The sequence below is a fragment of the Symphalangus syndactylus genome, chromosome 23, assembly GCF_028878055.3.
Source record: "Symphalangus syndactylus isolate Jambi chromosome 23, NHGRI_mSymSyn1-v2.1_pri, whole genome shotgun sequence".
Taxonomy (NCBI): domain Eukaryota; kingdom Metazoa; phylum Chordata; class Mammalia; order Primates; family Hylobatidae; genus Symphalangus; species Symphalangus syndactylus.
The window spans coordinates 36,517,228-36,541,514 of record NC_072445.2 but is presented as its reverse complement, the minus strand read 5'-3'; the positions used below and the strand labels follow the sequence as shown (position 1 = coordinate 36,541,514).

Here is a 24,287-nt window from a genome sequence, read left to right as displayed (position 1 = left end):
TTTTGGAGAGATGGGGTCTCGCTGTGTTGCCAGGCTGGCCTCAAATTCCTGATCTCAAGCTATCCTCCTGCCTTGGCCTCCCAAAGTGCTAGGATTATAGTCATAAGCCATTACACCTGGTCCTTATTTTGGATTCTTTTGAGACAGAGTCTCACTCTGTTGCCCAGGCTGGAGTGTAGTAGCATGATCACAGCTCACTGCAGCCTCAACTTCCTGGGCTCAAGTGATCCTCCCACCTCAACCTCCTAAGTAGCTGGGACTACAGGTATGACTACCATGCCCAGCTAATTAAAAAGATTTTTTTTTTTCTAGAGATGGAGGTCTCGCTGTGTTGTCCCTGCTGATCCTGTTGTCCCGGGCTCAAGCAACTTACCCTCCTTGGCCTCTCAAAGTGCTAGAATTATAGGCCTGAGCCACCACAGCCAGCCCCTTTTTGGATTTTTGAGGCAACATGCACCACATTTGTGTTTGCTACTTTGACATTCATTTGAGTGATTTTGATTTATTTAGAATCACTCAAGGTTACCCATATGTTGTGGGGGATGAGGGAGTGCTAACTAACTAGAGCAAGAGTAGGCTCTGCAGCAAGTTTAGACTGTAGTACAAGCCACTCTACCATTTGGGCTTTATGATCCTGCAGATCCAATGACACTTTAAGTGTCCATAGCCAATAAGGGTGCTGTATAGAATGTCTTGCAAGCACCAATAAGAGAACCACACATGGACCTTTAGGAATTGGGAGCAAATCTATTCCTTCTTTACTGATAATTATTCACCTTTTGAGAAACAACTTCTTGGGCCTTGGTAGAAAGTAAACACCTTACTATAGAACACTGGGTAACCATGTGGCCTAAGCTTCCCATCAGGAACTAGGTATTGTCTAACTTACGTAGCTACAAGACTGGACATGCGCAGCAGCAATCTATTATCAAATGAAAATGGCTTATAAGAGACCAAGCATATACTGGTAATAAGAACAGAGACACAGACCAAAAGAATAGAGAGCTGATAAATAAAACCTGGATATATGGTCAAATGATTTTCAACAACAATGCCAAGAACCAATGGGGAAAGGACAGTCTTTTCAACAAATGGTGCTGGGAAAACAGGATATCCACATGCAAAAGAACAAAGTTGGACCTTTACCTTACCCCCATAGAAAAATACTAATTCAGTTGTGCACATGTACCCTAAAACTTAAAGTATAATAAAAATATATATATATATTAATTCAAAATGGTAGTGACTCATGTCTGTAATCCCAGCACTTTGGGAGGTCGAGGCAGGCAGATCACCTGAGATCAGGAGTTTGAGACCAGCCTGGGCAAAATGGTGAAACCCCATCTCTACTAAAAATACTAAAAATTAGCCGGGCATGATAGTGCACACTTGTAATCCAGCTGCTACTCGGGAGGCTGAGGTGGGAGAATAGCTTGAACCAGGGAGGCAGAGATTGCAGTGAGCCAAGATCGCACCATTGCACTCCAGCCTGGGTGACAGAGGAAGCCTGTCTCTCAAAAAGAAAAAAAAAAAGGACCTAAACATAAGAGCTAAAACTACAAAACTCTTAGGAGAAAACATAGGTGTAAATATTCATGATCTAGGATTTGGCAGGATTTGACACCAAAAGCATCAAATTCAATAAAAGACAATCCAATTTAAAAATGGACAAAGTACCTGAGTAAACATTTCTTTGAAGAAGATGTACAAGTAGCCAACAAACACATGAATAGATGCTCAATATCACTAGCCATTAAGAGAAATGAAAGTCAATGAGATACCACTTCACACCCATTAGAATGGCCATTATCAAAAATGGAAAATAGCAAATGCTGGCAAGGATGTGGAGAAATTGGAACCCTGGTACATTGCTGGTAGGAATATAAAATGGTGTGGCTACAACAGAAAACAGTTTAGCAGTTCCTCAAAAAGTTAAACATAGAATTACCATAGGATCCAGCAATTCCACCTTTAGGTATATACCCAGAAAAATTAAAAGCAGGGACTCAAATATATACTTGTACACAATGTTTACAGCAGCATTATTTACAATAGCCAAAAGGCATAAAGAACCTAAATGTCCATCAACAGATGTATGGATAAACAAACGTATTCTATCCATATAATAAGAATATTATTCAGCCATAAAAAGGAATTACATTCTGATATATGCTACAATATGGATGAACCTTTAAAACATTACACTAAGTTAAACAAGTCCAAAACTAAAAGGATAAATATTGTATTCCACTTATAAGTAACTAGAGTAGTCAAATTCATAGAGACAGAAGGTACAGGTACTAGCGGGAGAGGGGAAAGAGAAACTATTCTTTAATGAGTACAAAATTTCTGTTAGGGAAGATTCAAAGGTTCTGGAAATGGATAGTGGTGATGGTTATATTGTAAATATACTTAATGCCAGTGAATTATAACACTAAAAAATAGTAAATTTTGTTATGAATATTTTGCCATAACAAAAATAAATCCTAAAAAAATTAAATAAAAAATTTTAAACCCCCCAATATGGCCCATTCCCCATGATTTCACTGGACCTCTAACAGTTTAGAGAGGGAGAGATTCATACTTACTGGGATAGACACATATTCTGGATATGGAGTTGTCTTCCCTGTTTGCCATGCTTCTGTCAGTACCAGCATCCACATAATCACAGAATGCTTTATCAGCTGTCCTGGGTCTTTGCCTACTCCACTGCATTGCATCTGCTCAAGGAACTCATTTCACAGCAAAGGAAATGCAGTGAATTCATACCTACTAAATTAACTGGTCTGACCAAAAAGCTTTCACTGAGAATCAGCTGGCCCTAACTAAAAAGCAGAATGGCTTCTTTTAGACTCAATTACAGCATTAGGTGAGCAACCATACCTGAAAGGAAGGGAATTGGTCTTATAGGATGCAATATATGCTTTGAATCAAAGACTATTCTTTTTTTTTTTTTTTTTTTTTGAGACAGAGTTTTGCTCTGTTGCCCAGGCTGGGGCACAGTGACACAATCATGGCTCACTGCAACCTCTGCCTCCCAGGCTCAAGCAATCCTTCCATGTCAGTCTCCTGAGTAGCTGGGACTACAGGCATGTACCACCACACCCGGTTAATTTTTCTATTTTTTGTAGAGATGGGTTTCACCACATTGCCCAAGCTGGCCTCAAATTCTTAGACTCAAGCATTCTGCCCACCTCAGCCTCCCAGAGTGTTGAGATTACAGGTGTGAGCCACTGTGCCTGGCTTCAAAGACCATTCTATGGTGCTGTCCCCTAATGCCAGAATACATGGGTCCAGGAATCAAGCAGTAGAAATAGGACTGCTTCCTCTTACTAGTACACTTGATAACCCACTTGCAGGATTTTTGTTTCCCACCCTGCCAACTTTGAGGTCTGCTGATTAGTGTGAAATACTTGCATTGGTTCCAATGAAATAGAAGATGAAACTGTCACCTGGCCATTGGGGGCTCCTTACACCACTGAACCAAAAGGGTAAAAAAAGGAGTTACTGTACTGGATGCAGTACTTGCTCCTGAGTACCAATGAGAAATTGGATTGTGGCCACACAATGAGGGTAAGAAAGACTATGCCTGAAACTCAGGAGATTCTCTGCGTTGCCTCTTAGTACTTCCAAGCTCGATATTAAAGGTTAATGGAAAACCACAGCAAACAAATAAAGCAAAATGTCTCAGACTCTTTGGCAATGAAGGTTTGGGTCACTGCACCAGATAAAGAACCCCAACCAGCTGAAGTTCTGGCCAAGGACAAGAGAAATATGGAATGAATGAATGGTGGAAGAAGGAAGCCATAGATAACAACTATAGCCTTGTGACCAGTTATGGAAACAAGGACTACAAATTTTATCTTTGCTTATTATATGTATGTTTATTTATATATGCCAACATTTTGTCCTTCCTCTTTCTTTTCATTGTTATTTTATATACAAGTTGTTAGAAGCTAATTTTATGATTCAGCCTTTGGGTAACAGAATATTCAGTGAAACTGGCTGAATTTGAGGAGCGGCCAGTGATGGATACAATAACTATTTGGGCCATGTCTCCTCATTTGCGGAGGAGGATAAATAATAAATAGCTATCTGTCTTGTAAGAGTTCTTTTCAGGAATTCAAATGTGTATAGAAGAGTGCATGTGGAAGCTGAGTAGCCAAAGGGGTGGACTGTGCCATTTATCAATATATTGCCTCACAGATCCAAATCCATTGTTCTTTGCTCTGTGAAAATGGAGCTAAGTCCTTTCCATAGCTTTCCTTTGCCAGATGGCACATTTTAAGCTTTATCAGCAGAAGGTGTTATTTAGTTTTCTGTGCTGTATAACATACTGCCATAATCCTAAGCAGCTTGTAACAACACATGTTTATTATCTCAGTTTCTGCGGGTCAGAAGTACAGACGCAGTTTAGCTGGGTCCTCTGTTCAGGGTCTCACACGCCTGCAAGCAAAGTGTTAGCTGGGCTGCATTCTCATTTGGAAACATGACTGGGGAAGATTCTGTTTCCAAGCTCATTCAGATTGTTGGCAGAATTCAGTTCCTCACAACTGTACACTTGAAGGCCCCAGCTTCTTACTGGCTATTGTCTGGATGCTAACCCCAGGTCCTAGAAGCCACCTGCAGTTCCTTGCTATGTGGCCCTCTCGAAAGGCAGTTCACGACACAGCTGTTTGCTTCTTCAGGGCCAGCAGGAGAATCTCTCCCTCCAGTCTCCTAAGACAGAGTATTATATGATGAAATGTAATCATGGGAGTTATATCCCATCACTTTTGCCGTACTGCTTAGAGTTGCAAATCTCATCCACTCAAGGGGAGATTATACAAGGGTGCAGAACATTGTGGGTCACCTTAAGGTATGTCTGCCACATACTAGAAAGACATTGCAAAGGCAAGAGCTTTTATTCCTGGTTCTGGTATGTTCACTCGGCAGGCTCCTGCAGTACTTGGCTCCTGCAGCATGAATAGCTTCTCCAGTGCTTGGCTCCTGCAGTGCACTGTGGTCAGCAGCATACACAGGCCAGTAACTTCTCATGGCATAGCTATGCCCTCTCAAATGAGGTCCTTGGTTGGCCTCTCTCAGCCCTAAGGGTATGATAGATGCCCTTTTATCTGATATTCAAGGATTCTTTGGTTTTCCTTACTCTTACTACCCAAGCCCTCATTTCTCCTATTCTCTGTTATAATAATTTTTATATTAAACCCTCCCTGCTGAAATTACTGTATGATTTTTGTCTATTGCTTAGTCTCTGACGGATTCATGGACCATGTTCAGTTAAGATTTGCTAGCCACTGACACTCCAATGAACTGGAGATGTCTAGAAACTTTACATTTACAAATGGAAGGTCACTCACCTCTTTAATTTCTTTCAGAAGTTCAAGAGCACAACTGAAGTCAGGGGGAGTTGCTGATAGTTGCTCTTTAAGATGGTCCCAAAAGGCATTGTGCACTGTCTCCTTGACCTTGCCTTCCAGACTATAAGAGGGTTAAATGAGCAGATTACTCTATCAACCCAAAAACAGTTACAGTGTCATAACCTCCTAAACCCCAAACTGAATTTGATATGGTAAAAGGCCATTATAATAACAGGGAAAGGCCAGGAATTATGTTGGAACTGCAGCAGAGTTGAACAAACTAGGGTTAGATTTGTATTTCAAGGGCAATGGCAAAACCTCGCAGAAGGGCTCCTTGTGGTTCCAGAGCAGCCCTCCCTCTGCAGTAGAAAGAACCCTGAATGGAGAGAAGTCAGGCTGACTTTTAGCACTGACTGTGCCTCTAGCCTAGATATATAACTTGATTTCCATTTGTGTATACACATAGCATTGAGCTAAATGATCTTTCATTTTCTTATACTCCTGAAATCTAGGAAAGGATATTGCTTATTTGAAAATACCAAAGGTCCACAGATATTTCCAAATCAGCATATCTAAAACTAAATTCATTATCTTCCTCCTCCAAACCTGCTCCTCTTGTACCCAATTTCAGTAGCACTACCATCTATATAGTAATGGAAGCCAGAAAGAAGTCTTTTTTTTTTTACCTTGAAAAAAATACAAGGAGCAAAGGAAATTTGTTTTATTTTATTTTTTGAGACAGGGTCTCACTCTATTGCTCAGGTTGGAATGCAATGACACAATCAAGGCTCACTGAAGCCTCAACCTCCCAGGTGCAAGCAAACCTCTTGCCCCTGCCTCCTGAGTAGCTGGGACCACAGGCATGAGCTACCGTGCCAGCTAATTTTTTTTTTTTTATGTTTAGTAGAGATGGGGGTCCCGCTATGTTGCTCAGGCTGGTCTTGAACTCCAGGGCTCAAGAAATCCACTTGCCTCTGCCTTCCAAAGTGCTGAGATTACAGACGTGAGCCACTGCACCCAGCCAAGGCAATTCAATTTAGAAATGAGAGTCTTTCAACAAATAATGTTGGAACAACTAGGTATCTACATACAAAAAAAAAAAAAAAAAAAAAAAAGAATCTAAACACAAGCCTTAAACCCTTCACAAAAGTTAACTCAAAATGGATCACAGACCTACTTGTAATATACAAAACTGTAAAACTTGTAGAAGATAACATAGGAGGAAATCTAGGTAACCTTGAGTTTGGTGATGACCTTTTAGATACAATGCCAAAAACATAATCCACAAAAGAAAAAATTGCTAAGTTGGACTTCATTAAAATTAAAAACTTCTGCTCTGTGAAAGACGCTGTTAAGAGAACAAAAAAACAAGACACACACTATGAAACAATCTTTGAAAAATACATATCTGATAAGGATGTGTATCCAAAACATACAAAGAACTCTTAAAACGCAACAAAAAGAAAATGAACAACCATTAAAAGATAGGCCAAAGACCTTAACAGACATCTCACCAAAGAGGATGTTCAGATGGCAAATAAGTATATGAGAAGACACTCAACATCATTTGTCATTTGGGAGTTGCAAATTAAAACAACAAAAAGAAGAAAAAAAAAAAGACACCGCTATATGACACCTATTAGAATGGCCAAAATCAGAAAACTGACAACACTAATGGCTGACCAGGAGGTAGAGAAATAGGAACTCACATTCACTGCTGGTCAGATGTAAATGGTACAACCAGTTTGGAAGGCAGCTGGGCAGTTTCTTACAAAACTAAATATACTCTTACATATGATCTGGCTATCACGCTCCTGGGTGTATACTGAAATGAGTCGAAAGCTTATGTTCACACGAAAACCTGCACACACGTTTATAGCAGCTTTATTCATAAGTGCCAAAACTTAGAAGCATCAAAAATGTCCTTCAACTGATAAACTGTCCATAAAATGAAATATTATTCAATGATAAAAAAAGATTTGGGAGGCTGAGGCAGGTGGATCACTTGAGGTCAGGGGTTCAAGACCAGCCTGGCCAACATGGTGAAAACCCATATCTACTAAAAATACAAAAATTAGCTGGGTGTAGTGGTGTACATCTGTGATCCCAGCTACTCAGGAGGCTGAGGCAGGAGAATCGCTTGAACCCAGGAGGCAGAGGTTGCAGTGAGCCAAGATTATGCCACTACACTCCAGCCTGGGCGACAGAGCAAGACTCCATCTCAAAACAAAAGGAAGGCCGGGCGCAGTGGCTCATGCCTATAATCCCAGCACTTTGGGAGGCCGAGGTGGGCGGATCACCTGAGGCCAGGAGTTCGAGACCAGCCTGGCCAATATGGCGAAACCCCATCTCTACTAAAAATACAAATATTAGCAGGGCGTGGTGGCACACGCCTATAATCCCAGCTACTCAGGAGGCTGAGGCAGGAGAATCACTTGAAACCGAGAGGCGGAGGTTGCAGTGAGCCGAGATTGTGCCACTGCACTCCAGCCTGGGTGACACAGCAAAACTCCATCTCAAAAACAAACAAACAAACAAAAAAACCCAATGAAAAAGAAAAGAAAAATAAGCCATCAAGCCACAAAAAAACATAAAGGAAACTTAAATGAAATTACTAAGTGAAACAACTAATCGGAACAGGGTCCATACTGTATGATTCCAACAATATGACTTCCCAGAAAAGTCCTCCTGGGCAGCTGGGTTTACAGCTGGCTCACTTTTTAAAAATGTTTAGTACAGACAGAGTTTTGCCACGTTGGCCAGGCTGGTCTCCAACTCCTAGCTGCAAGTGATCCACTTGCCTCGGCCTCACAAAGTGCTGGGATTACAGGGATGAACCACCATGCCCGGCCCCCTCCTACCATCATCTCTTACAATTAACTAGTCTCCCTGCCTCTAGTCTTGTTCCTTTATAATCTGTTTTCCACACTGCCACCAATTCACTCTAAAAACAATGCTTTTTCTAAGATGCCATATTCAACATGATGTAAGGCTTATTTAAAGTCCTTTGGGGGCTCCCCCATCACCAGCCAAGATAAATGGCTCATGTTACCTTATATCATACTGCTCTGCCCTCTCTTTCCAATGTATTTTCTTCTACCTTGTAACACCTTGTGCTCAGCCATTGCAAGCTTCTTGTAAAGAACATACCATGTTCTACCACCATTCTCTGCCTCTGACATGTTGTCACCACTACCTGGTGCAACCTTTCGCACCGAGACCACCTGGAAAGCACTTATTCAACATCCAAGACTCAAGTCTTCATAGGCCTAACCTTCCTCTGTAGGCAAATCTTCCCTGATCTTCCATAGGTAGCTGAACACTCTCATTAAACTCTATATATGCACAGCTACAAATGAACTTATCAGTCTAATCAGTCATTTTCTATTATTCAACTGTCTCCCCTACAAAAGCTTCTTGACGGCAAAAACTGCCTTATCTATATCTCTATCCCTAGCACCCAGCATTTTGCCTGTGACATAATAAGGACTGAATAAATGCCTGGTAAATGAATATTGAGAACAAAATTTCCCTTAGGAAGCTACAATTGTAATTAACATCATCCTATGAACCTAAGGTAAAGCCAACTGCCAATAATGAGTAACCTCAAACAATTTCAGCCTTTTTCCCAACATAATTTTTTTATATCACCATACTTGGAAAACCAGTTCTGAATACTATTTCTCCGGCTTCACTTCTCCCTCTCTTGTTTCTTCTACCTGCCATACCCCTCTATCCCTCCATGCGCCTCCAACTCCCTCACCACCACCCTATCACAGACCTTATTCTCCCAGTTTCAGTTTTCTCTCCTTCCCTGTGAGCAACAAACATATCTAAACAGTTAGAGAGAAGCTGAGAGACCTGAGTTTGGTGAAAACCTGTTCCCAGAGTTGTGCCTAGCATGGAAACTTGCTAACATCAGTCAAGAACAAATCAAAGGAGCATGAAGACCAGAGGAGCAACATGTGATGGAGAAATGCCCTTTAATAACAGATACCCCACAGTGGCCCTCTGACAAAAGCATTTAAGGACGCAAATGAATCACAAGTTGTTATTATTTGTCTTTTAGTGGAAAATTAGAACAATTTTATTTTTCAATTGTTTTTTCTTTTCTCAGCCTCATCTGTGATACAATATTTACAATTTTTTTTTAGAGACAGAGTCTTGCTCTGTTGCCTGGGCTGGAGTGCAGTAGCACTATCACAGCTTACTGCAGCCTTGACCTCCCAGGCTCAAGTAATCCTTCCACCCTAGTCTCCTGCACAGCTAGGACTACAGGCATGCACCATCACATCTTGCTAATTTAAAAAAAAATTTTTTTTTTTGTAGAGATGAGGTCTCACTATGTTGCTCAGGTTAGTCTTGAACTCTTGACCTCAAGCGATCCTCCCACCTCAGCCTTCCAAAGTGCTGGGATTACAGGCATGAGCCACTGTGCCTGACCAAGAATTGTTTTAAAATATAAAATCTGGGCCAGGAGCAGTGGCTCATGCCTGTAATCCTAGCACTTTGGGAGGCCAAGGCGGGTGGATGACAAGGTCAAGAGATCGAGACCATCCTGGCCAACATGGTGAAACCCCACCTCTGCTAAAAATACAAAAATTAACTGGGCATGGTGGCACGCACCTGTAGTCCCAGCTACTCGGGAGGCTGAGGCAAAAGAATCACTTGAACCCGGGAGGCTGAGGTTGCAGTGAGCCAAGATTGCGCCACTGCACACTCCAGCTTGGCGACAGAGAGAGATTCCATCTCAGAAAAAAAAAAAAAATCTGACACTGAAATTTACCCACTTAATTGTCAATAAACCAGCACAGCCAATTCAATTCACACGTACTGAATGGTTCTTCTTTACCACAATGTCAACATAACTAAGAATAATAAAAATAAAGCCTGGTGTGGGTGTGGAAGCATTCTTTATCAACAGAGTTCAGATTTTGATAAATAAGCTGAGTTATGAAGCCGGGGGGGAAAAAATCCCAAGAGTCAAAACACCACTAACAGAAAATCTTTATCTGTGCCTGTTTAGTGTGAAGCCACTTAAAAGGGTAGCTGATAGGAGCTATATTATAGGCAGCTGACAAGACGACCCCAAAGATCTCTGCTTCCTGATATAGTCATCCCTTGGTATCCAAGAGGGATTGGTTCCAGGATCCCCCTCGGAAATTCACGGATGCTCAAGTCCCTGATACAAAATGGCACAGTATCACATATAACCTATGCACATCCACCCATAAGCTTTTTTTTGGTTTTGTTTTGTTTTGAGATGGAGTCTCGCTCTGTCACCAGGCTGGAGTGCAGTGGCGTGATCTTGGCTCACTGCAATCTCTGCCTCCTGGGTTCAAGCGATTCTCCTGCCTCAGCCTCCTAAGTAGCTGGGACTACAGGCTCACACCACCATGCCCGGCTAATTTTTGTATTCTTAGTAAAGACAGGTTTCACCATGTTGGCCAGGATGGTCTCGATCTCTTGACCTCATGATCCACCCGCCTTTGCCTCCCAAAGTGCTAGGATTACAGGCATGAGCCACTGCGCCTGGCCCCATAAACTTTAAATCATCTCTAGATTACTTAAATATCTAATTCAATGTAAATGCTATGTAAGTAGTTGTTATACCATATTGGTTTTTAATTTTGTATTATTTTGTATTTTTTTATTATTGTGTTATTTTATTTTTCTAATATTTTCTATACGCAGTTGGTTGAATCCACAGGATGCAGAGCCCACAGACATAAGGGCCAACTGTATTCACATCTTTGTGGAAACCTCTCCCCTTGAGGGTGGGCAGGATCTAATAACTCACTTATAGCAAACAGAATGTAGCAGAAGCAGGCCAGGAGTGGTGGCTCACGCCTGTAATCCCAGCACTCGGGGAGGCTGAGGCGGATCACCTGAGGTTGGGTGTTCGAGACCAGACTGACCAACATGGAGAAACCCCATCTCTACTAAAAATACAAAACTAGCTAGACGTGGTGGTGCATGCCTGTAATCCCAGCTACTTGGTAGGCTGAGGCAGGATAATTGCTCGAACCCGGGAGGCAGAGGTTGCAGTGAGCCAAGATCACACCATTGCACTCCAGCCTGGGCAAGAGCAAAACTCCGTATCAAAAAAAAAAAAAAAAAAAAAAAAAAAAAAGAATGTAGCAGAAACAATGGGATGTCACTTCTGAGATTAGGTAACAAAAAGACTGGCTTCTGTCATGGGCACCATCTCTCACACACACTGTTGTTCTCTCCCTTGGAGGAAAGCCAGCTGCCATGTTTAGAGCTGCCCTATAGTAAAATCCATGTGGCAAATTGAGGGAGCCTCTGGCCAAGAGTCAGCAGACTGACTACAACCCATGAGAGACTATAAGCCTGAGGTATAGAGTTAAACTATGCTCATATCTCTCATCCACAGAAACTGTGACATAATGAATATTATTTTGCTGGGCACAGTAGCTCATGTCTGTAATCCCAGCACTTTGGGAAGCTGAGGAGGGAGGGCTGCTTGAGCCTAGGAGTTCGAGACAACCCTGGGCAACACAGTGAGATGCCATCTCTAAAAAAAAAAAAAAAAAATCGAAAAATGAGGTAGGAGGATCACTTGAACCCAGGAGGTGGAGCCTGCAGTGAGCCATGACCACACTACTGCATACCTGCCTAGGTAACAGAATGAGACCCTGCCTTTAAAAAAATAAAAACAACCAAAACAGAAAAATGAAATGTTATTTTAAGCTGCTAAATTTTGGGGTAATTTGTTAAACAGCAACAGATAAGTACTACAGGCTGCTTCCTCCAAGTTTGTCAGAGATCTGAAATCCACCCTATTTATTCCAACAAGTGTTGCTTTGGTTTATGTGTTGGCTAAGTAGCATTTGCTTCTTGAACTTCTTTGGTACTAATAATTACAACTTAGTACTCTTCTGTTTAAGTTGTTGAGACCTCTCAAGTTTAAATACGGATTGTATCATTAAATAAAAATGCTTCAAGTCTGATCTGAAGCCATCAGTGCTAAGTACCTAAGCCAGGATGAGCAACATGAAGAAAGAAGAAGAGTCTATACCTGCTTGGAGGTAAAACCTTCTCTTCCATGTAGTAATCACAATTCATCCCAATCTTGTTGCTCAGCTTGGAAACTTCATTAACGGTTTCTGTCAGACCTGTGACAGAAAGAACTGATGGTGGACAACAATGAGCCCATGAAAGTCTGAATTTCTATTTTATTCAGAGATTCACTCAATCTAGTAGGCCTCAAATTTAGATTAATCAAACTGGTCTTACACAGACTCACCCAACTATTCTAGTGATTTATGTTTTCTGCACTCTATGCCCCACGACAGTGCTAGAAACTTTCAGAATAGTAGTCTAACACTGGGGGAAGGTAGGACAAATAGCTAGTTTATAAAAAAAGCAGGAAGTGAAACAGACGAAAAACTTTTCTCTTAAAAAGTAAAATCGTATTTATAGCAGCAAAGAAACAATAATTTGAAATTTGCAAAAATAAACAGTTATCTAAGCATTAAGGTTCCACACTCCTTTTCCTGCCTCTGATGCTATACATGATGAAAGCTAAACTCTCGGGGAGCCAAGATGGCCGAATAGGAACAGCTCCGGTCTACAGCTCCCAGCCTGAGCAACACAGAAGACGGGTGATTTCTGCATTTCTGTTTGAGGTACCGGTTTCATCTCACTAGGGAGTGCCAAACAGTGGGTGCAGGACAGTCGGTGAAGCGCACTGTGCGCGAGCCGAAGCAGGGCGAGGCATTGCCTCACTCGGGAAGCGCAAGGGGTCAGGGAGTTCCCTTTCCTAGTCAAAGAAAGGGGTAACAGACGGCACCTGGAATATCGGGTCAGTCCCACCCTAATACTGCACTTTTCCAACGGGCCTGGAAAACGGCACACTAGGAGATTGTGTCCCGCACCTGGCTCGGAGGGTCCTATGCCCACGGAGTCTCGCTGATTGCTGGCACGGCAGTCTGAGATCAAGCTGCAAGGTGGCAGCAAGGCTGGGGGAGGGGCGCCCGCCATTGCCCAGGCTTGCTTAGGTAAACAAAGCAGCCAGGAAGCTCGAACTGGGTGGAGCCCACCACAGCTCAAGGAGGCCTGCCTGCCTCTGTAGGCTCCACCTCTGGGGGCAGGGCACAGACAAACAAAAAGTCAGCAGGAACCTCCACAGACTTAAATGTCCCTGTCTGACTGACAGCTTTGAAGAGAGTAGTGGTTCTCCCAGCACGCAGCTGGAGATCTGAGAACGGACAGACTGCCTCCTAAAGTGGGTCCCTCACCCCTGAGCAGCCTAACTGGGAGGCATCCCCCCAGTAGGGACAGACTGACACCTCACTCGGCTGGGTACTCCTCTGAGACAAAACTTCCAGAGGAACTATCAGACAGCTGAATTTGTGGCCTCATGAAAATCCGCTGTTCTGCAGCCACCGCTGCTGACACCCAGCCAAACAGGGTCTGGAGTGGACCTCTAGTAAACTCCAACAGACCTGCAGCTGAGGGTCCTGTCTGGTAGAGGGAAAACTAACAAACAGAAAGCACATCCACACCAAAAACCCATCTGTACATCACCATCATCAAAGACCAAAAGTAGATAAAACCACAAAGATGGGGAAAAAACAGAGCAGAAAAACTGGAAACTCTAAAAAGCAGAGCACCTCTCCTCCTCCAAAGGAACGCAGTTCCTCACCAGCAACGGAACAAAGCTGGATAGAGGATGACTTTGACGAGTTGAGAGAAGAAGGCTTCAGATGATCAAACTACTCTGAGCTACAGGAGGAAATTCAAAACAATAGCAAAGAAGTTAAAAACTTGGAAAAAAATTAGAAGAATGGATAACTAGAATAACCAATGGAGAGAAGGGCTTAAAGGAGCTGATGGAGCTGAAAGCCAAGTTTCGAGAACTACGCAAAGATTGCAGAAGCCTCAGTAGCAGATGCGATCAACTGGAAGAAAGGGTATCGCTGATGGAAGATGAAATGAATGAAATGAAGCGAGAAGGGAAGTTTAGAGAAAAAAGAATAAAAAGAAATGAACAAAGCCTCCAAGAAATTTACGACTATGTGAAAAGACCAAACCTACGTCTGATTGGTGTACCTGAAAATAACGAGGAGAATGGAACCAAGTTGGAAAACACTCTGAAAGATATTATCCAGGAGAACTTCCCCAATCTAGCAAGGCAGGCCAACATTCAGATTCAGCAAATACAGAGAACGCCACAAAGATACTCCTCGAGAAGAGCAACTCCAAGACACATAATTGTCAGATTCACCAAAGTGGAAATGAAGGAAAAAATGTTAAGGGCAGCCAGAGAGAAAGGTCGGGTTACCCACAAAGGGAAGCCCATCAGACTAACAGCTGATCTCTCGGCAGAAACTCTACAAGCCAGAAGAGAGTGGGGGCCGATATTCAACATTCTTAAAGAAAAGAATTTTCAACCCAGAATTTCATATCCAGCCAAACTAAGCTTCATAAGTGAAGGAGAAATAAAATACTTTACAGACAAGCAAACGCTGAGTGATTTTGTCACCACCAGGCCTGCCCTAAAAGAGCTCCTGAAGGAAGCACTAAACATGGAAAGGAACAACCGGTACCAGCCACTGCAAAAACATGCCAAATTGTAAAGACCATCAAGGCTAGGAAGAAACTGCATCAACTAACGAGCAAAATAACCAACTAACATCATAATGACAGGATCAGATTCACACATAACAATATTAACGTTAAATGTAAATGGGCTAAATGCTCCAATTAAAAGACACAGACTGGCAAACTGGATAAGGAGTCAGGACCCATCAGTGTGCTGTATTCAGGAAACCCATCTCACGTGCAGAGACACACATAGACTCAAAATAAAGGGATGGAGGAAGATCTATCAAGCAAATGGAAAACAAAAAAAGGCAGGGCTTGCAATCCTAGTCTCTGATAAAATAGACTTTAAACCAACAAAGATCAAAAGAGACAAAGAAGGCCATTACATAATGGTAAAGGGATCAATTCAACAAGAAGAGCTAACTATCCTAAATATATATGCACCCAACACAGGAGCACCCAGATTCATAAAGCAAGTCCTGAGTGACCTACAAAGGGACTTAAACTCCCACACAATAATAATGGGAGATTTTAACACCCCACTGTCAACATTAGACAGATCAACGAGACAGGAAGTTAACAAGGATATCCAGGAATTGAACTCAGCTCTGCACAAAGTGGACCTAATAGACATCTACAGAACTCTCCACCCCAAATCAACAGAATATACATTTTTTTCAGCACCACACCACACCTATTCCAAAATTGACCACATAGTTGGAAGTAAAGCTCTCCTCAGCAAATGCAAAAGAACAGAAATTATAACAAACTGTCTCTCAGACCACAGTGCAATCAAACTAGAACTCAGGATTAAGAAACTCACTCAAAACCACTCAACTACATGGAAACTGAACAACCTGCTCCTGAATGACTATTGGGTACATAATGAAATGAAGGCAGAAATAAAGATGTTCTTTGAAACCAACGAGAACAAAGACACAACATACCAGAATCTCTGGGACACGTTCAAAGCAGTGTGTAGAGGGAAATTTATAGCACTAAATGCCCACAAGAGAAAGCAGGAAAGATCCAAAATTGACACCCTAACATCACAATTAAAAGAACTAGAAAAGCCAGAGCAAACACATTCAAAAGCTAGCAGAAGGCTAGAAATAACTAAAATCAGAGCAGAACTGAAGGAAATAGAGACACAAAAAACCCTTCAAAAAATTAATGAATCCAGGAGCTGGTTTTTTGAAAAGATCAACAAAATTGATAGACCGCTAGCAAGACTAATAAAGAAGAAAAGAGAGAAGAATCAAATAGATGCAATAAAAAATGAAAAAGGGGATATCACCACCGATCCCACAGAAATACAATCTACCATCAGAGAATACTACAAACACCTCTATGCAAATAAACTAGAAAATCTAGAAGAAATGGATAAATTCCTTGACAAATACACCCTCCCAAGACTAAACCAGGAAGAAGTTGAATCTCTGAATAGACCAATAACAGGTTCTGAAATTGTGGCAATAATCAATAGCTTACCAACCAAAAAGAGTCCAGGACCTGACGGATTCACAGCCAAATTCTACCAGAGGTACAAGGAGGAACTGGTACCATTCCGTCTGAAACTATTCCAATCGATAGAAAAAGAGGGAATCCTCCCTAACACATTTTATGAAGCCAGCATCGTCCTGATACCAAAACCTGGCAGAGACATAACCAAAAAAGAGAATTTCAGACCAATATCCTTGATGAACATTGATGCAAAAATCCTCAATAAAATACTGGCAAACCAAATCCAGCAGCACATCAAAAAGCTTATCCACCATAATCAAGTGGGCTTCATCCCTGGGATGCAAGGCTGGTTCAACATACACAAATCAATAAATGTAATCCAGCATATAAACAGAACCAAAGACAAAAACCACATGATTATCTCAATAGATGCAGAAAAGGCCTTTGACAAAATTCAACAACGCTTCATGCTAAAAACTCTCAATAAATTAGGTATTGATGGGACGTATCTCAAAATAATAAGAGCTATCTATGACAAACCCACAGCCAATATCATACTGAATGGGCAAAAACTGGAAGCATTCCCTCTGAAAACTGGCACAAGACAGGGATGCCCTCTCTCACCGCTCCTATTCAACATAGTGCTGGAAGTTCTGGCCAGAGCAATCAGGCAGGAGAAGGAAATAAAGGGTATTCAATTAGGAAAAGAGGAAGTCAAATTGTCCCTGTTTGCAGATGACATGATTGTATATCTAGAAAACCCCACTGTCTCAGCCCAAAATCTCCTTAAGCTGATTAGCAACTTCAGCAAAGTCTCAGTGTACAAAAATCACAAGTATTCTTGTACACCAATCACAGACAAACAGCCAAATCATGAGTGAACTCCCATTCACAATTGTTTCAAAGAGAATAAAATACCTAGGAATCCAACTTACAAGGGATGTGAAGGACCTCTTCAAGGAGAACTACAAACCACTGCTCAATGAAATAAAAGAGGATACAAACAAATGGAAGAACATTCCATGCTCATGGGTTGGAAGAATCAATATCGTGAAAATGGCCATACTGCCCAAGGTAATTTATAGATTCAATGCCATCCCCATCAAGCTACCAATGACTTTCTTCACAGAATTGGAAAAAACTACTTTAAAGTTCATATGGAACCAAAAAAGAGCCTACATCGCCAAGTCAATCCTAAGCCAAAAGAACAAAGCTGGAGGCATCACGCTACCTGACTTCAAACTATATTACAAGGCTACAGTAACCAAAACAGCATGGTACTGGTACCACAACAGAGACATAGATCAATGGAACAGAACAGAGCCCTCAGAAATGACGCCGCATATCTACAACTATCTGATCTTTGACAAACCTGACAAAAACAAGAAATGGGGAAAGGATTCCCTATTTAATAAATGGTGCTGGGAAAACTGGCTAGCCATATGTAGAAAGCTAAAACTGGATCCCTTCCTTACACCTTGTACAAAAATTAATTCGAGATGGATTAAAGACTTAAATGTTAGACCTCAAACCATTAAAATCCTACAGGAAAACCTAGGCAATACCATTCAGGACATAGGCGTGGGCAAGGACTTCATGTCTAAAACACCAAAAGCAATGGCAACAAAAGCCAAAATTGACAAATGGGATCTAATTAAACTAAAGAGCTTCTGCACAGCAAAAGAAACTACCATCAGAGTGAACAGGAAACCTACAGAATGGGAGAAAATTTTTGCAACCTACTCATCTGACAAAGGGCTAATATCCAGAATCTACAATGAACTCAAACAAATTTACAAGAAAAAAACAACCCCATTAAAAAGTGGGCAAAGGACATGAACAGACACTTCTCAAAAGAAGACATTTATGTCAAAAAACACATGAAGAAATGCTCATCATCACTGGCCATCAGAGAAATGCAAATCAAAACCACAGTGAGATACCATCTCACACCAGTTAGAATGGCCATCATTTAAAAAGCAGGAAACAACAGGTGCTGGAGAGGATGTGGAGAAATAGGAACACTTTTACACTGTTGGTGGGACTGTAAACTAGTTCAACCATTGTGGAAGTCAGTGTGACGATTCCTCAGGGATCTAGAACTAGAAATACCATTTGACTCAGCCATCCCATTACTGGGTATATACCCAAAGGACTATAAATCATGTTGCTATAAAGACACATGTACACGTATGTTTATTGCGGCACTATTCACAATAGCAAAGAGTTGGAACCAACCCAAATGTCCAACGACGATAGACTGGATTAAGAAAATGTGGCACATATACACCATGGAATACTATGCAGCCATAAAAAATGATGAGTTCATGTCCTTTGTAGGGACATGGATGAAACTGGAAAACATCATTCTCAGTAAACTATCGCAAAGACAAAAAACCAAACACCGCATGTTCTCACTCATAGGTGGGAATTGAACAATGAGAACTCATGGACACAGGAAGAGGAACATCACACTCCGGGGACTGTTGTGGGGTTGGGGGAGCGGGGAGGGACAGCATTAGGAGATATACCTAATGCTAAATGACGAGTTGGTGGGTGCAGGAAGTCAACATGGCACATGGATGCATATGTAACAAACCTGCGTATTGTGCACATGTACCCTAAAACCTAAAGTATAATAATAAAAATAAAAATTAAAAAATTAAAAAATTTTAAAAAAAAAGAAAGCTAAACTCTCCCTATAGATAATACTCAGATGTTCCTGAATAGTGCCAAAGTCATTTGGTCTTCTAAAGAAGTAGTTCTCAGATTTTAGGAATTCACAGACTAATAAAATTTCTGAAAATATTTTAAGCAACTGAAAACAACTTGCCAACTTTTTGTTTTGCCTAGTATGGACAGTGAAATAAGCACATAAAAATCCATCTACCACCAACAAAATCATCATTTCATCAAAGAAAAGATACCTTAACCTCCGAAAAAAAACAGAAAGGAAATATTGTCAAAATAAACAGCAGTCTCTTACATCGAATTAACTTTAGGAAAACTCATTACAATATCTTTGTGATTTCATTTCACTAAATACTGCTAAGAATTTTGTCACAGACCAGCATGGGCATTTGGCAACCACTGTTCTAAGTTTTTAGTGCAGACCTAGAGTACAGCTGATAGCATTCACACATAACAGGTATATATGGTAGTTACAATGATTACTTGGTGTATAAAATGAAGCTGTATACAATAAATCATATTTTATCACTCTCTTTTGATGAAGCATCATGATTTTTCACAGAAAATTATTTGGCTCCAAGATGTGGAGGAGATGTAGATGAACAAAGATTGGCCACGAGTTGATCATTGTTGAAGCTGGATGATGGATAAATGGGGGTTCACTGTATTAGTCACTCTATTTCATAAATGTGTAATTTTTCTATAGTAAAAATATTCAAAAATGTAAAAAGGAAAAATAAGGTTACTGTAGAAAATTTACATAGGAGAATGCCCCTGTTCTTAGATACATGATGAAATATTTAGAGGTAAAGTCATGACTTTGTATCTCACCCCAGAAAAAATGGCTTTTATCCAAAACTCAGGCAATAACAAATGCTGGTGAGGACGTGGAGGAAAGGGAACCTCGTACACTATTGGTGGGAATATAAATTAGTACAACCACTATGGAGAATAGTTTGGAGGTTCCTCAAAAACCTAAAAATAGAGCTACCATATGATCCAGCAATCCCACTGTTGGGTATGTACCCAAAAGAAAGGAAATCAATCTATCGAAGAGATATCTGCACTCCCATGTTTATTTCAGCACTATTTATGACAGCCAAGATTTGGAAGCAACCTGTGTCCATCAACAGACAAATGGTAGATATACATGATGGAGTGCTATTCAGCCAAAAACAAAAAAACAACACGAGATCCTGTTATCTGCAACAACACAGATGGAACAGGAGGTCATTATGTTAAGTGAATTAAGCCAGGCACAGAAAGACAAACTTCACATGTTCTCACTTATTTGTGGGAGCTAAAAATTAAAACAATTGAACTCATGTAGATAGAGAATAGAATGATAGATAACCAGAGGCTGGGAAGGGTAGTTGGGTGGGGGGCTGGGGAGTTGCAGGGAAGCACAGGTGGTTAATGGGTACAAAAAATAGAATGAATAAGATCTAGTATTTGAGAGAACAGAATGACTGTAGTCAACAATAATTTAGCTGCACATTTTAAAATAACTAAAAGAGTGTAATTGGATTGTTTGTAACACAAAGGATAAATCCTTGAGATGATGTACACCGCATTTACCCTGATGTGATTATTACACATTATATGCCTGTATCGAAATATCCCTTATACCTGATAAATATACATACCTACTGTGTACTCTCAAAAATTTTAAAATTAAAAGAAGTCAAGGCCAGGTGTTGTGGATCTTGCCTATAATCCCAGCACTTTGGGAGGCTGAGGCAGGCGGATCACCTGAGGTCAGGAGTTCGAGACCAGCCTGGCCAACATGGTGAAACACCGTCTCTCCTAAAAATACAAAAATTAGCTGGGCATGGTGGCACATGCTTATAATCCTGGCTACTCAGGAGGCTGAGGCAGGAGAATCGCTTGAACCCAGGAGGTGGAGGTTGCAGTGAGCCGAGATCGCACCATTGCACTCCAGCCTGGGTGACAGCGACTCCGTCTCAAAAAACAAACCAAAAAACCCATCAACAACAACAAAAATTAAAAGAAGTCATGACGTTGTAATTTTAAAAGGCAGGAGGGGGAAATACAGGGAGAGAAAAAGCAATATGGCAGAATATTAACACTGTGGGCATTCACTGTATTATTTTTTACTTTTCAGCAGACTTAGGATATTTAAAAATAAAAAGTTAAGGGGATTGTAGACCTTTACCAAAAATCCGCTGAGTCCCTGCTTAGGTAAACATGAAGGTGAACAGGACCTTAAGTGGATGCTTGAGGTTCCCTTTATTTCTGCAGCCTCTCTTAAGTCTTTAGTTCCAGCCAAAATGGCAAAACATAATCAAATATGTAAACAGACTCACTGCTAATTCACTAATGCTAAATGAGAGCTAAGAGAAAATCTTCAGAAGGGGATTGAACTACAGCAGCTTATTGAGGGACAGAGGGAAATATACACAGAAACACTTTCCAACTACAACAAATCAAAGTTCATAGCCTGCCTTGATAAGCTCAAAAGTTACAAAGCACTAAGCAATTCCAAAACAGCTCTAAAATTCAGGAATGAGGAGAGCTCAAAGAGAAATTAGAGATAAAATTTAACCGAAATAGATTTTAAAAATCCAGATCCCAAGGACAAAGACATTTTCAAGTAATGTAACAAGCAAGTCAACCTAATACACAAAATTTCCAATTTTTTAAAAAGGAATTTGATTATTCATTTTACTGAGAGTTGTTTTATATATGGACTCATTTAAATAGACACCTTAAAAACTTATACTGTATGTACAAAAAAATGGACTTTTCATCCTACATCAGGTTCACAGCTGTTGAAAATGCCCCCAATATGCCTTTTGGTGCCATTCGGTTAACCAGCAGCGACCCCATGTGGCCACAAGAGAAACCAATCTAATTCAGCCGCAAAGCCTCAATCTAATTTTTCGCATTTCAATAGTCAAGAATTTTATCTCGAGTTGTTGCACGCGGACGGCTCTTCAGTTTGATGACTACTTACGTCCTCTGGAGATTAAGAGAAATACAGCATGAGTCCCAGAGAGATTGGACCTACCACGAAGCGCGTAGAAGACCTTGTTCCCCAATAAGAACACAAAAGAACATCCATTACAGAACCAAGCTAGAGACTGGGCCCGGGACACTACTATTTCTTGAGTCAGTAAAGCGCTGAAAAAACCCAATTCCCGTCTGAGATCACCTGGGTTCTTTAAAATCAATCCCAGATCTATCTGCCAATCCCCCCTACATATTCAAAATACAATACAAAGGAGGGCTTTGAACCGACTCAGTCTCAAATCTTGTCAGATTCAAGTAATCACGCTTGGGTCACTTCTTTCTCTAGAACCAAAAACTCTTTGAAGACCTCTGCCCTCGGGCCTGTAAGTAAAGGCAGGTGGGGGAGAAATGGAGAAGGACAAACAAGAGAGGGATAGTGAAGAGAGAAAACTTGGGGGATGGGGGGGCCTGCGGACCCCCCACACTAAGCACCCCCTAGGGGGCCACAGGGACTGCCGAGCTGGACCTACAAGGAGGGGGGTCCTCGGGGCCGCTCTTGTCTTCCTGGAGGGGTCCTGAGGTTTCAGGCTTACAGGACCTGCCCTCTGAGTCGCCAGGGTCCTTCGGGGGCACACTCTCCTCGACGTCTGGCATTTTGCTGATGGTATCTGGGTGAGGGAAAAAGGCGTGTTGTTGGCGTCGGGGAAGGGGCCTCCCCAATTGCCAAGGGGGTCCCTGGGGGCGGCGGGAAGGGGGGTAGCAGCCTCAGGGTCTTGGGGGTGCTGAGGGGCAGACACGGGCAAAGGAGCGTGGAGGAGCGGAAGTCGAGAGTGAGACAGAAGTGGAGCGTTGGGCGGCAACGAGGAAACTAAGGCCACAGAAGCCCGGCGAAGGGTGGGCCGCGTGGGAAGGCCCCTTCCTTCGCGGCGAGGTGCCCCCCTCGCCCGAAACGCCGCCCCAGGCCCGCCTCCGGCTCCCAGGCCGTCACCTCCTCCTCACCTCCTCCTCCCGCGCCGCGGGTCGTCCACTGGCGTCCGCTCGGGGGCCCTCGCGGCCTGGCGGCCTGGACCGTACCACCGCGGCGGAGCGGCGGGAGAGGCCGGGGTCTGAGAACAAACCGCCGCGGTCGCCGGGGCAACGGGGCGCCCAGGGCCGGATGCGGCAGGCTCGTGCGTCCCTCCTGAGCTCGAAGCCAACCAGGCCTCGAGCGGCTCGCTGCGGCCGGTTAATGCCGGTCAGCTCCCGCCTCTCGAGAAGGATGGCTGGAACTGCTGAGACGAGGCCAGAGCATGCATGGGGCTTTTCTTCAGGCTGTTCGGACAGCCGAGAAGCCGAGCCACACCCAGGAGGGTTGTTGTTTCACAGCGTGTCCTCCGCAACCGCCGCAGGGGCGCAGGGGCCGCGCTCTTTCCTCACATGTGGGAGAAGCAGAGGAGCCGCCAGGGCTAGGGCCAGGCTCTGCCCACTGGGGTCTCCGTCCGTGGTCGCCCTCCGCCTCCTGGGCTCTAGCCCTTGCCTTTCTTGACTCTAAGCCTACTCTGTCGCCCTTGCAGTGTTGTGAAGACCTGGAGTGCCCCCGTCTGAGAAACTAGAAAGGAAGCGTTTCCTCTTCATCTGCTCCCGTCCCTCTTTATTACTTTGTCATGACTTCTTACCATAAAAGTGTACAGTAACAAAACAAAACAAAAGATGAAAATATTACGGTAAGAATCCGGGCGCGGTGGCTGACACCTGAGTCCAACGGATCTCCTGTCAGGAGTTCGAGTCCAGTCTGGCCAACATGGTGAAACCCCGACTCTACTAAAAATACAAAAATTAGCTGGGCGTGGTGGCGGGCGCCTGCATTCCCAGCTATTCGGGAGGCAGAGAATTGCTTGAACCCGGGAGGCACAGTTTGCAGTGAGCAAGATCGCGCCACTGCACTCCAGCCTGGGCGACAGAGCGAGACTGTCTCCAAAAAAACAAAGAAAGAAAGAAACTCTGCCTGGAATGAGTTCTTAACTTTGCCTTGGCCGGGCTCAGTGGCTCACACTTGTAATCCTAGCATTTTGGGAGGCCAAGGCAGGTGCATCACCTGAGGTCAAGGAGTTCGAGACCAGCCTGGCCAACATGGCGACACCCCATCTCTACTAAAAACGACAAAAAATTAGCTGGGCCTGGTTGCAGACGCCTGTAATCCCAGCGACTCGGGAGGCCGAGGCAGGAGAATCTCTTGAATCTGGGAGGCCG

General features: G+C 42.6%; 1 protein-coding gene across 13 annotated transcripts in view; it reads right to left on the bottom strand.

Annotated features, from left to right (window-relative positions):
* Positions 1-23,178, bottom strand: part of TCP11 (t-complex 11) — a 28,883-nt gene extending 5,705 nt beyond the window's left edge. For 2 of the 13 annotated variants that reach the window (XM_055263823.2, XM_055263827.2), the window contains exons 1-3: positions 23,058-23,152; positions 12,400-12,496; positions 5,358-5,478 (exon numbers count right to left, since the gene is read on the bottom strand). In XM_055263823.2, the coding sequence (XP_055119798.1) occupies positions 5,358-5,478; positions 12,400-12,446 (168 nt within the window). In that variant the 5' untranslated portion in view covers positions 12,447-12,496; positions 23,058-23,152. Of the gene's footprint in view, positions 1-4,582; positions 4,684-4,852; positions 4,874-5,357; positions 5,479-12,399; positions 12,512-22,588; positions 22,727-23,057 lie in introns of those variants that run through there. The other 11 variants (XM_055263825.2, XM_055263826.2, XM_055263824.2 and 8 more) reach the window with 11 other exon arrangements.
* Between the last annotated feature and the right edge of the window lie 1,109 nt (positions 23,179-24,287).